The following is a 12,957-nucleotide window of genomic DNA, read 5'->3' on the forward strand; positions in this document are numbered from 1 at the left end:
TGGTACGCTAGTAGAAAAATCTGAGGCCAATTAAAGGCCGAGTAGAGTCAGCGAAAATAGTACAGTGCGCGTCAGGCTTGTCTGGGCAAGCGAGCGCACGGCTCTGCAGCGGGCTGCGACACCTGCTGATAGCTGCTGGGGTTAGAGATAGCTTGCCCATCGCGCGTGCGCGGATGTGGCACATGGTCGGGGCCGGTCGTCATTTCGCTTGGGCCACTCTTATTTGCAGACGCCACCACCCCACGAGGGGCGCTGGTCTTCCCCAGTGACAGCCATGAGCGGTGACAGGCTAGATAGACGCGACGTTTTGGCGCGTTTATCGCAGGCAGTTACGTAATCGCCTAAAGCAACGAGCGCAAATCTTCTGAATCTCAAGCGTACCAAACGGAAAGCACGCAACAAGAATTTACATCAGGGCTTTCGGTCGAACCTGTTGTGCGATTACGTAAGCCCCTGGGTGATAATGCACCGCGTAAAATATACGCACTGATCTCTGGTGTCACCGCTTACGGCTGGCACGCAGAAAAGAAGCGCCCGTTGCGGGGGTGGTGGCGTGGCGTCTGCAAATTTGAGAGGCCCAAGCTGAATGACGACCGGCCAGGGGCCTGTCCAAGATCCACGCACGCGTTATGGCAATCTATCTCTAACCCAGCCGCTATCAGCAGATGTCGCCAGCATGCTCCGAAGCCGCGCGCTCGCTTGCCCTAGACAAGCCTGACGCGCACTGTACAGGTACTGAGGAATTACAATCAACCGAAGCTATTATTGGACAGCGTAAAACTAAGGTGCAGGGAATACGTTTTGCGCTGGGTGAACTAGCACTGTCGTCAGCAGCAGGACCACTCATTTTCGATCACTTTTCTGCATGAGGAATGCAGTCGCATGAGGTGAGATATTTGTGGAATTTGGGGGGACGCTTAGTGCACGAGCGTTATTCAAGAAACATTCATCTGAGCTGCTTGGAATGCTCAAAATATTATTGTAAACAGGCTATACAATATATACTTTATAGTTCCGTTCTGACAGTCGCTGGTACATCCGAGTGGTCTGGAGCTTTACGTGAATTGTTCTGCAATTCTCAAGTTAGAATCCCTGATAGCACAATTTTTTTTTCAAGTTTAATTATTTTTTTCTTGCGCGATGGTATTTATACTGAATTCCTCCTTTTGACCGCTATCGTTCATTGCTGCACGACCGAGTTTGCAGAACGGGCGCATACTGACACCGACGCGCTGGGAAGTTCTCATTGGAGGGGTTTTGCCATAAGAACCGACTGCTTGCGGAATAGTGCCGAATAAGCCAACCCGATGCATTGTGTGAACACGCGTATTACGATACAGCTCGAGCAGGCAAGCTCCAAAGGTGGGGAACACGCGCATCGCATTTGAAAGTCTCCGGTGGCGTGGAGGGCGATCATTCACTACGTATGCCCTCGGATAGTAATCCGTTACAACTCCAAGCCGTGCTGTGGCAGGCTTATCTGTCGCAATTTACAGCTGATAACACCTCAGCCGATTACTGCGACATCGAGAACGTTCAGCAAACCTATAACATTGGATGCTCAGCATATTGGTTCGCAGAACAGAAACAGAAACGGGCTTGAATTCTAATCCTGGACATGTTCAATCAACATCGCAGCTCGTATGCGCGTCACTGCTGTTAGTTGTGGCGGCCTCCGAAAATGTCGCATGGTATTGTAGCGAAAGCTACAGTACGCTACCTCGGCAGTCTTCGGGGGTTACCAGTTTTGACCTTGAGAGCTAGAAGTCAAACCACACCCCCTTTTGCAAGCGCCCGGATTGGAGCAGCGCCCGATGGCGGGGAGAGATAAGCGAGGAGGGAACGGAGAAGCGCGCGGGAACCGTGCCGGCACCTGGCGGAGGCTCGCAAGGACGCCGCCGCCGCAGCGATAAGTGCAACGCGACGAGGGAAGGCGACGTGCGCGCAGACCCGTGTGCGAGGCAGTGAGACGAACATCACAGCTGTGGTCGCTCGTAAACAACGCCCCGAGTCGGAAAAGAGGAAACACAGAACTGTTTGCATCCAGCTTCGCTACCTTGAAGTCTTGCGCGTTAGCGTGAGCTTCCTCCATTTTTGCTTCTTCTTTCAGGCTTGATAAATAAATATCGCTTTATTGACATGATAAACGATGCTGTTCATCTCAGACCAGCCTTTGAAATGCAAACAAACAGAAGTTTCGGGGATGCTTTACTTCAGCGTCCCTTTAAAGGTGGAGAGCAGAAGCGCGTGGTGGAGCGGGGAAGGCGGGAGGACCCGCGCTGCTTAGAGCTCCTCTATACCAGCGGTTCTCGAATGGAGATTCGCGGACCCCAGGGGGTCCAAGAAACCCTCCGAAGAACTCTCCTCCCTATTGCGCTATATATTTCTCCTCATTCCCCAACCAGGCCACACCGAGAATGTTGTTGTAAATCGTGTTTGAATATCCCACGCAAATGTTAGCGATAGCCTTTGCGTCAGCGGGTGAACTGCCTCTCAGAAAGTGATCGCTAAAGGCGCGGTCACACTAGCCCGACACATCGGGCCGATTTGGTCGGCCAACACCGTGTCGGCGAGCTGTCGGCGTCCATGTCATACCGCGCCGACGCCGACCGTTGCCCAACCGTCGGCGTCGGCGAGAAATCGGCGAGGCGTCAGTGTCTTCGCGATGTCGGCCGACGCGCTTGTCACACCGCACCGACGGCCGCGCGACGCCCACACCGACAGCCCCCGCGACGGCCGACTCCGCCGCCTCGCCTCTCGCTGGGGATCTTTCTTTCTCTAGTCAAACTTGGAGTATCGTGTCGCCGCAGCACGACTGAAGCCATTCGTGCGTACTGGTGTGTGCGCTGCTTGTACTGTATGTACTCCTCAACTTCTTGTTAGATTACGGACAAAGAAGAAAGAGCTGTGCGCTGCTGCCGCGGCAGTAATAATATGGATGTTAACCCCCGGCGAAAAGACCTCTGTAGCACGTAAAATATGCATATAAATTTAGTGCGTACGTCAGCAGAAATTTTACCTCCTCTAATGGAGAAGGCCTTACTTTGCACCATGGTACCGCATTTCTAGAAACACGGTGCGATTAAGAAAAGGGAAATTAATTGTTGTGGCTCAAGACGCTACTCGCTGTTCGAAGGAAATATTTAATTGCAAAGGTAGTTGCTTCTCAAAATCACGCGATTCCCAAATTGGATGCGCAAACCATACCCCCTAAACAACCGCTCACACATACACACGCAACGCAAAAAAAAAAATCACACCGCCGGGAATTGAACCCCCAACGTGAGCGCACGGGCGCGACGCTCGAGAGCACTGCGCCACTGCCCAAATGGTGCTTCGTTGCGAAATAGCCTGGGTAATAGATGGAGGGCCCATCCTTCCGTATCATACGTCGGTGTTTACTAGCTGGTTTACAGAATTCCTGGCTGGTAAACTGAAATGTCTTAATAGCGCTTGCACAGCAAGGTTCCCCGAAGCCCACACATAGCTTATCGCCATCAACTCCGCTGCTTCTCGAAAGCGCTCGCAATAATGTGTGTGCACGGCTGCGACTGCGATTTCCACTGCGGGATAGTGCTTGCCGTACTTTGGTTTTACGTTTCACATGAAAAACCTTGGCCGATATTGATGCCTTATTACCCAAATTACCCTACGTAACTCTTCTTCTGCATGAAAACTGACCCTACATTTTCTACAGGCGAGCCGATCGCACACGCATTGGCAGGTTGCAGCTCCGGGGTAGCGGCGTCGCCGAAGAGCACGGCCGAAGCGTCGAACGCCAAAATACGGATTGCATTAGCGCTAGTGTTGAGTTGTATGGGCTTCATGGACATTACTGAGTTTATTACACTCCAGAAACTATCAAAATAGAGCCGCATTCATTGCGGCACGAATGTTGTCGGGGAGCAGTTTTCGCTTCTCGGTCGATTCCCGACGACGCGTCCGGCGACCGGTCGGACGACCGGTTTTGTTGGCGTTTTCGGTCGGCGAGTCAGTCACACTACGGCGACTTTCCATCGGCCGACGTGTTTGTGTCGCCGTCGGCGTAGTATGACAGCGCGGTCGGTCAACTCGGCAGTTGGCCGATGGTTTGGCGACTCGTTTTTTGCTTCGGTGGCGTCGCCGTCGCGTCGTCGTCGCCGGCCGTGTCGGCCTAGTGGGAACGCGCCTTAACTGCGTTTCGGGAAGGGACCGTTAAGCGCGTCCCAGGAAGTGAACGCGTCATCGTCGAGCATACGACGGCACGCGCTGCTGTGGGCCCCATCTCGCGGCCCGTCGCCACGCCCAGCGTGTCTCACTGCCTCCCCTCCCAAATTCTTCATGCGTCACCGCCGGAGAGCGTCTCGCACGGATTCGGCACACCGTCCACCCCCTCACACTTTAGCCACACTTGTCTCTCCCTTTTTAGATGCAGAGCATCTGATTCACTCGCCTTGTCCCTCCGCGTCGTCGTCGTTGTTGTCGGCGTTGTCCACCCCTCTGCCATTCTCCTCGCCGCGCGAGCTGCGCTCTCCGCCGCTCACCCCCTCTCCTCTCCGATAACGAACACTCTCTCGCGAGGGGCATTGGATTGGATTGGATTGGATTGGATTGGATTGGCTTGGCTTGGCTTGGCTTGGCTTGGATTCGGTGGACTGGATTTGGATTGGATTGGATTAAAGTGGATTGTGTTGGATTGTGTTGCGTCATAGCCGCGGCACGTTGCGTCATAGCCGCGGCAGACGCGCTGGGGCCGGCGCATGTACAGTACTCTCTCTTCCGCGGTTTCCTCTCCTTCGGGCGCGCTGGCGCATATAACCGGTGTGCCGTTCTCCGGCGAAGCAACATCCACGCTTGGCTCAAACACCTAGAGTCCACGCCGCTTTACAAGTACGCCAACGTCGTCATCGACTGGGACCGGCTTACGCAGTCCCCTCAACGTTATGCGCGCTATAAAACGCGTTCCCTTCGCCGCTCCGCCTATGCGTCGCATCTACACAGGGGTTCCCGCGAGGGGGAGGTGGGAGTTTTTCTTTGTCTTCGGTTCTCCCTACGTTCACCTCTGTAACGAGGCCAACGCCGATGTTGAACAACAGTAGCAGGCGCCTAAGTGCTGCGCGCCAAAGCAGCCGGCCCTCGCTCCATGTGTGTGTGTGTTTAACTTCTCTGCGTAGCGCGGTGTTTAACGTTGGCGTTTTGCACAATAGCCCAGCTATGCGGAAAAGCAAGACATGCGAAAGCAGTTCATGGGTGTTTGGCTGACTTTCAGCTGCAACAGCAAATTATTTGACAATATGACACACAGCAGAGTAAGTAAAAGTTATGCACACAAGGGGGGCACTGAATAAGTACGTGGGGGGCCTTAGCTTCAAGTGCAAATTGCTTGACCTTATAAAACGGATCAACATAGTTCATTGTGGTATCCCCAATCACGTTTGCAAACCCGATGGTAATCCTCGGCCCACTCACGGTTAAGAACCCCTGCTGTATACAGCTCCCATAGAGGAAAAAATGCGTAGAAAAGCTCCCTTTGAATTATTGATAAATAATCTTCCCTGGTTCCTTCCTTTTTTTCCTTCCTCCTTTTTTGTTCCCGCACTCTTGTCCAAGCGTGATATTGCTTGTTCGGAGCTTGCTTCTCAGATAGACCTCTCTTCCTCAAAGAGAGCTATTCTCTCTAAATGATGCAATCACAGTTTGTGCGGTCTGATAAGCGCAGCATGGCAGTCGAAATCCTGAGTTTGCCGCCGAAATTCGTGACTGCAGAAATTGCCCTTTAGGTAACGTCCGCGAACGACCGTACCGCACCGAAGTGCCTCCAGTGCCAGCGATGCGGGAAGCGGCGTCATCGATGCTCGCCGTGTTCACCACCAAGCTGGGGGGACGTCGTGGTCTACAGGACCAGCGACCGTCAGATACTGTAAGTGCTCTTTGAGGGCGAAAGCCTTAAGTGCCCAATTCTGCGAAAAAGCGACGTTGTCGTTCTGGTTGTTGTTCTGTCAAGAAAATGACCGTCGATGTAAGGTAATTAGATATACAAAAATATAAATAAATAAATAAATAAATATATAAGAAATATACATATTAGGTTCAAAATCTAGAAATAAATACAAAAATTTAAATAAATAAATAAATATATAAGAAATATACATATTAGGTTAAAAATCTAGATATAAATATAAATACAGAAGCAAAGGCACGCGCGTTCCGGTGGCATTTCAACCCGGGCCTCCACAGCAAGCAGTCAGATGGTCAACCAACTGTGCTATGCCAGCACGTCGCGAGCGGTGTAACAAAAGTTGGCGTTGTTGTAGTACCTTTCTTTGTACCACATGCCCACGTGGCCGATTTTCATAGAATCCTGAACTTTCATGGGATAACCTGACCGCTTCCAGAAATTCACAAACTGTGAAATTGAAACGTAACGTTGTAGAATAGCGCGGGCCCCGTGATACCTGAACTTGATCGCACCTGGTTGGAACAGCTGCACCCTAGGAGCGCAGAACCCTGATTCTAGGGAGGCAATAGTGTGTGCCAGTCGGTTCGCTGACGTAATTCGCACCGTAGGACAAGGAAAGGAAAGCGGAGGAACATACGTGTACACGCTGTAGTATCCCGTCGAATGAATACGTGTCAACATAAAAAAAACGAAGGCTAATAACGGGGCGGAAAAACAATGTGGCAATAAAAGAGTTAAAGAGTATCGCCAGGCCTTGTACAAAATTACTGCCTTATTTAGCGAGTGTGATGACCAGAAATAATGGCTCAGTGCCCCGTTTACAGCTTCGAGACGGACCTTTCGCGGCTGGTATACACACCCCGGTTCGTGCAGCTGGTTACGCTGGTGCCGACGACATCCCTTTACGGCCTCGGCGAACGGAAGGGACGCCTGCTGCGGGACATTTCCACGCCCCACGTCGGCTTCAACAGGGACCTTCTGGCCGTGGTATGTCCGTTAGCAGCAGCGACAGTTCGAACGCTCGGCAAGCAAAGCTGCTTCCGTGTATTCTCTATATTCTCCCGGTATTCTCCTCGAGAACACAGGCATTGTCACTCTGGCAGTGTTTACCTTCGTCTGACGCATTCTGGTGGACCCCTCTGACCCCAATGGCACAATGCGACAACGTCGTTTCCATTTGTCGCGCATTGTAGAAGTAGAAATCGAGAGAAACGCTACTGCTCTCCAGCAGAAGTTACCGTCATAATCTAGTTCGAATTCCTACCCTATAAACTTACAATTCCTTAATTAGCGCTTGTATAGAAGGTATTATTGGAGCGTTCTTTGCGTGCAAGGTAGCAGCTGTTACATGATTTTGGGCAGGCATTGCATATTGCGCTAGAATAGACCATTAGCTATGCCATGTTTTTTAAGGCTACTACCCAAAAGTATTGATTGTCGAGCAATTTTTTTTTCAAATTTCTGAAGCAGGCAACTTGCAAAGGAATGCGTCCGGCATCTTGCCTCTTGTTGTAAAAGACAAGAGTTTCGTGCGCACTTAAATACCAGCGTTCCTGCCTTAAGAATTGAACGAAGTGTGAATTTTATAAGATTACTGTTGTGCCTCGAACGGCCTCATTCAAGTCGTCAGGACCAGAACTTTTTCGTTATGTCTGCTGCGCCGTCCGGCCACGTTTCCCACGTTTGGAAGACAAGCGCAAGAATTATTGTGTGCCCTGTTTTCAGCTCAAGGTTTTGTTTGTGTAATCATCATCATCACCAGCCTATCTACGCCCACTGCAGGGCAAAGGCTCTCACATTAATCTCCAATTATCCCGGTCCTGTCCTAACTGTGACCAATTTATCCCCCTAAAACTTCTTGATCTCATCTGCCCATCCGACTTTCTGCCGCCACCTGCCACGCTTGCCTTCTCTAGGGATCCACTCTGTTACCCCTTAATGACCAACGTTTATCTTGCCTTCGCATTACATGCCCTGCCCACGTCCATTTCTTCTTAATTTCCACTAGTATGTCCTTAAAACCCGTTTGTTCACTGACCCACTCCGCTCTCTTCTTGTCCCTTATGTTACACATATCATTTTCCGTTCCATTGCTCACTGAGTCATTCTCAATTTAAGTTGAACCATCTTAGTGAGTCCCCATGTTTCTGCCCCGTAGGTGAGTACCGGTAAGATGCAGCTGTCATACACTTTCTTCTTCAAGGACAACGGTAGGCTACCATTCATTATATGAAAATGCCGGCCGAATGCACTCCAGCCCATTCTTATCGTTCTGATTATCTCTGCCCCATGGTTGCGATCAGGGGTGACAACTTTGCCTAAGTAGGTATATTCGCTTACCCCTTCCACTGCCTCGCCACCTATCTCAAACTGCTGTTATGTCCAGAGGTTAGTGAGCAGTACTTCAGTTTTCTACATACTAATTTTCAGGCGCACGTTTCTACTCTGTTTGTCGAGTACGGTAATCATGCTTTGCAATTCATCCCCCGAGTTACTTAGCAAGGCAACGTCATCAGCAAATCTGATGTTACGGAGGTATTCTCCATTAACCTCTTATTCCCACCTGTTCCCAATCAACTGTCGGAATACTTCTTGTAAACATGCTGTGAATAACATTGGAGAAATTGCGTCTCCTTGTCGGACGCCCTTCCTTATAGGTATTTTACTGCTCTTGTTATGGAGGATGATGATAGCTGTAGAGCCATTGTAAATATCCTGTAGTATTCTTACATAATGCTCGGCTGCACCCTGGGTCCCGTAATGCCTGAATGACTGCTGAGGCATCGACAGAGTCAAATGCGTTCTCATAATCTATCAAGGCTACTTATAGGGGTTCAGTATACTCCGCACACTTCTATATTACCTGATTGATCCTGTGAATATGGTCCATTGTTGAATACCCTTTACGAAACCCGGATTCTTCTTTAGGTTGACTGAAATCTAAGGTTGCAGAAATTCGGTTAGTGATTACCTTGGTAAGTACCTTGTACACAACTGACAATAAGCTGATCGGCCTGTAATTTTTCAAGTTTCTCCATGTCACCTTTCTTATGGATTAGGGTGATGTTCGCGTTCTTCCAAGATTCCGGTACACTCAAAGTCATATATGTTTGCCAGTTTTACTAGTACAATTTAGCCGCCATCCTTCAAGACGTCTGATGTTATCTGATCTTCACCAGGTGCTCTGCCCCCTTTCATTTCTTTCAAAGCCTTCCTTACTTCTTCTGTCGTTACTGGCATGATGTCTATCGCCGCTGAATTACTTTCGCGCTCGGAATTATCCTGGATGTCCCGGCTACCGTACAGATATCTGTAGAACTCCTCGGCTACTATGACTATTTTATCCCTATTTGTGATGGATGACAAATCAAGGGACGACAAACATTTTAAAATGTTGTGGTAAATAGTTGCCGCTTTTCTGTCTTTTCCGTACAGAACGCTACGAGCAGCTTTTTTCCAACGGGAGTCACCCTTTCTACCTTGGCTTCGACGGCGTGGGAACAAGCTTCGGAGTCTACTTTCGCACCAGCTCTATATACGGTAAGAGTAGTGTCACCCCCTGGTGGTGAAATGGGTTTTCACAGTACCGCTGGATTACGGCAATTCACCACAAAAAAGCTGGCATCCTACATATTTCTTTAGTAAACTGATCTGCAGCAGACATCCGCATTAGGCCTAGGCATAAAATTGCGGCACTTTACTTTCCGGGCAGACGGACAGCCATGCAGACAGGAGAAAATCTTATCTTCTCGCGCCACTTAGCAACCTTATTGCGGCCATTTTCAGTGCGCGCTAGATATTTCAGTGCGCGCCAGACAGCCAGGCCGGTCCGAGAGGGGGGCTGAACTTAGTCGAAGGGAAGAGGAGGGGTGTTGGAGATTGGGCTTAAATGAACTGGCAGCACAGGACAGGAGAGGTGAAGTTTAACGGAGAGGCTTTGGCCCCGCAGTGAACCTAAATGTTGTGACGACAGCGATACTGTTGTTGGGGATGGTGGTGATGGTAACGGTGATGGTGATGGTGATGATGTGCAGAGGTCGTGGGGCACCCGACCCCGGCGCTGACGTTCCGTTCGCTGGGCAGCCAGGTGGACGTGTTCGTGTTCGGGCGGTCCTTCCCCTGCGGACGTGGTGCGCCAGTATCTGGACATTGTGGGTCGGCCAGCCATGCCTCCCTTCTGGGCCCTCGGCCTGCACGCGCTTGTGCGGCGCGTCGCCACAAACTCCCCCGAAGCTGATGTCTACGAGGGGTGTACTCAACGGGAGTTCCCAAGTGGTGAGTGTGCGCTCTCACTTTTGACGAAGATAGTGTCTCGTGCGAGAGCTCTAGCAGGGACCTAGTACCCTCACTTCTGCTGTACTCACCCGAACGCGGAGCCGCCGTGCAGAGCACTCACGCGGAACCATGTGATGACCTCATTAAAAATCACTCCCTTATATCGCGCTTTCCCCAGTTGTCTTATCATGCGTCCCTCTATCCTTGAAAGAAATCCGTATTATGTTATGCATACGTCGTCTTTGTGTTAGGTACATAGCACCGGCCTTCACGTATGTTTCATACCAAGTTAGGAGAACGAGAGAGAGGAGAGAGAGAGACAAAGAAAAAGAGAGAGAGAGAGAGAGAGAGAGAGAGAGAGAGAGAGAGAGAGAGAGAGAGAGAGAGAGAGAGAGAGAGAGAGAGAGAGAGAGAGAGAGAGAGAGAGAGAGAGAGAGAGAGAGAGAGAGAGAGAGAGAGACGACTTTTCGTCAAGTGGATTTGTATTCATAAGAAACAAAGTCCTTACCAAAACAACTCCTTTGCCAGAGCGTTAATTCCAAAGTCTTTCCTCCGGTTGGCCACGTCTTGCATATCTCCGCACGGCCATTTTATGTCCCGCTTAAAGCGAAGCCCTTGTTTGTTCTGGCCTGCATCAGCCCCACGCCCAGATATCTTGTTTGATTACAGCTTAAGACGAAGGGGCACTCACTTAAGTGATTCAGGCTGGAAAAGAACAGCGGGGTATTTCTGTTAATTTTAACCAAGCATCAAATATAGGAAAAGTAATTTCGCCACAACCCGTTATTTAACACGTGTTCATTCTGGAGTGCCTTGCCTGACCGTATTAAAAGAGTGATAGCCTTCCTTGCCATACTTAGTCCGAAGAATTTAGGTATGAGTGGCATTCAGTCACGGTGGGTTTCTTTGTCTTCGGCACGTGCACCCTCAGCTCTGCACCCTCATTTAAAGGGCCGGTACTGTGAAAACGAATTTTTCATTTAAGGTATTATTGTGAGAGGTGTCTGAGGAGAATGCGAGACGAGAGAGAAATGTTGCTTTGTGTCTTGGAAAATTTTATGAAGCGAATAATTGCGTCGTATCTGCCGGCTTCTTTGTAAATGTCCTCTAAAAACCATGGACTTTTGCCGCCCCCCCCCCCCTACGTTACTCCTTTTTCGCTCTACCCTTCCATACCTCATATTTTTCCCTCATGATGAATGCAATTAAAGTTTGTTCAACCGAATTCAATTTTCCCGATGATGGTGATGATGACGATGATGATTAGTGGCCCTCACTTTGATTCGGGACGCCGGTTGTCACCAAGCTACTTCTCTGTTTTATTTCTTTGATTGCTAATGGTGTCCCGTATGCACCAAGCTAATGATCTGCCATCTTACAAATGAAACTAATATAAGTATGTTTTGCCCTCTTCGTTTAATTCAACCGCAGCTCTTAGGGCAGGCTCAAAATTCTTTTTTATACCAGAGGCGGTAGCCATCATAGGCCATATTTCACGCTCTGCTTTTCATCCACCAGCATTGTAATTTTCTCTTAGTCGTCCAAAACGCCTTGACGTTAACTCCCTCTGTTCTACCCTAAATACTTAGGGTTTCTGGATTCCGAATATTTTTCTCGTGTAGATTTTGATGGATACACTCACATTCCAGCACTATGTGCCGCGTAGTTTGTTTCTTTTACGCAGATCATGCATACCCCATCATTTTTGTATACTTCCCCACAAAGCTCTTAGCTCTCAAGCAACCTGCCCTAGCCTGAAAGAGCAAAGCAGTGCCCTTGAAATTATTGTAGAAAATTTTCTTTTTGCTGTCCAACTTCTTTTCCCTGTGCATCTCCAACAACGTTTCTTATTCCATTTTTTTCTGCATTTATTTGTTTCTATTAGCCTTGCTTTTTTTTAGCTACTTCGGCAGTCTTTGATTTTCCACTGTTTTTTATGTATTTCATCGTTAGCCTTTTAGTTTACGTCAGCCACTGCGTGTGCACGCTTTTCATGTATACGTACACAAAAATTTTAGCTGTCCACTTACGTTGATTCATTGCTCTCAACGTCCCCTCAAAATATATTTTCCTCTGAGCTTATCGAACTTCAAACAACGCCCAGCGCATATCTCCCTGCACTGCTTCCTTAATTGTTTTACCATGCACTCCTAAGGCCAAACGGCCTACCGTTCTCTGGTTCACTCGAAAGCATGACAGTGCATCTGATTTTAAGAAGAGTACCGCATTCGCAAATATGAGGCCCGGAACCATTACTCCTTTCCACATTCCTCTCACTACTTCATGTCGGTTATACCCCCCCCTCCCCGAGTTCTATGTTTCATTATAGCTTCCTTTCACTTCCTTTATTCTGAAGTTCCTCCTTGTAAGTAATGAACTAGCTGTCCCCTTCGTTTATCCACACCTCCAAATATTGATATTCCTTGACTCTGGGCAAATGGCCTTGCTGATCTGACACTTCGTCAGTGCTATTGTAATTGAAAACTGTAATTTGTGATTTTTTAGCGCTAAATTTTAACCCGAGTTCTGTGCCTTCCTGCCACTAATATTTATGAGACGTTGCATATCACTCTGGTTATCATCTATTAGAACAATGTCGTCTGCGTATAGCACATTCCCGGAATACGCTGTTGTACCACTTCGCCTTGGCATTCATGCGTTAGGTTGAACCCTCATTGTCTTTCTTCCAGTTTCTCTTCGAACTCTACCACGTAAAGCCAGCACAGTATTGGTCTCAAATGGCA

The 12,957-nt window shown here is 49.1% G+C and overlaps 1 protein-coding gene across 1 annotated transcript in view; it reads left to right on the forward strand.

Moving 5' to 3' along the window:
• The window catches only part of LOC144139771 (lysosomal alpha-glucosidase-like), a 105,097-nt gene that overhangs the window by 27,659 nt on the left and 64,481 nt on the right, over positions 1 to 12,957 (forward strand). The window contains exon 7 of the mRNA XM_077672032.1: positions 6,812 to 6,925. Within this exon, the coding sequence (XP_077528158.1) occupies positions 6,812 to 6,925 (114 nt within the window). The remainder of the gene's footprint in view (positions 1 to 6,811; positions 6,926 to 12,957) is intronic.

The sequence above is a fragment of the Haemaphysalis longicornis genome, unplaced genomic scaffold, assembly GCF_048455015.1.
Source record: "Haemaphysalis longicornis isolate Haplotype H1 unplaced genomic scaffold, Haemaphysalis longicornis Haplotype H1 scaffold_5, whole genome shotgun sequence".
In the NCBI taxonomy this organism is placed as follows: Eukaryota; Metazoa; Arthropoda; class Arachnida; order Ixodida; family Ixodidae; genus Haemaphysalis; species Haemaphysalis longicornis.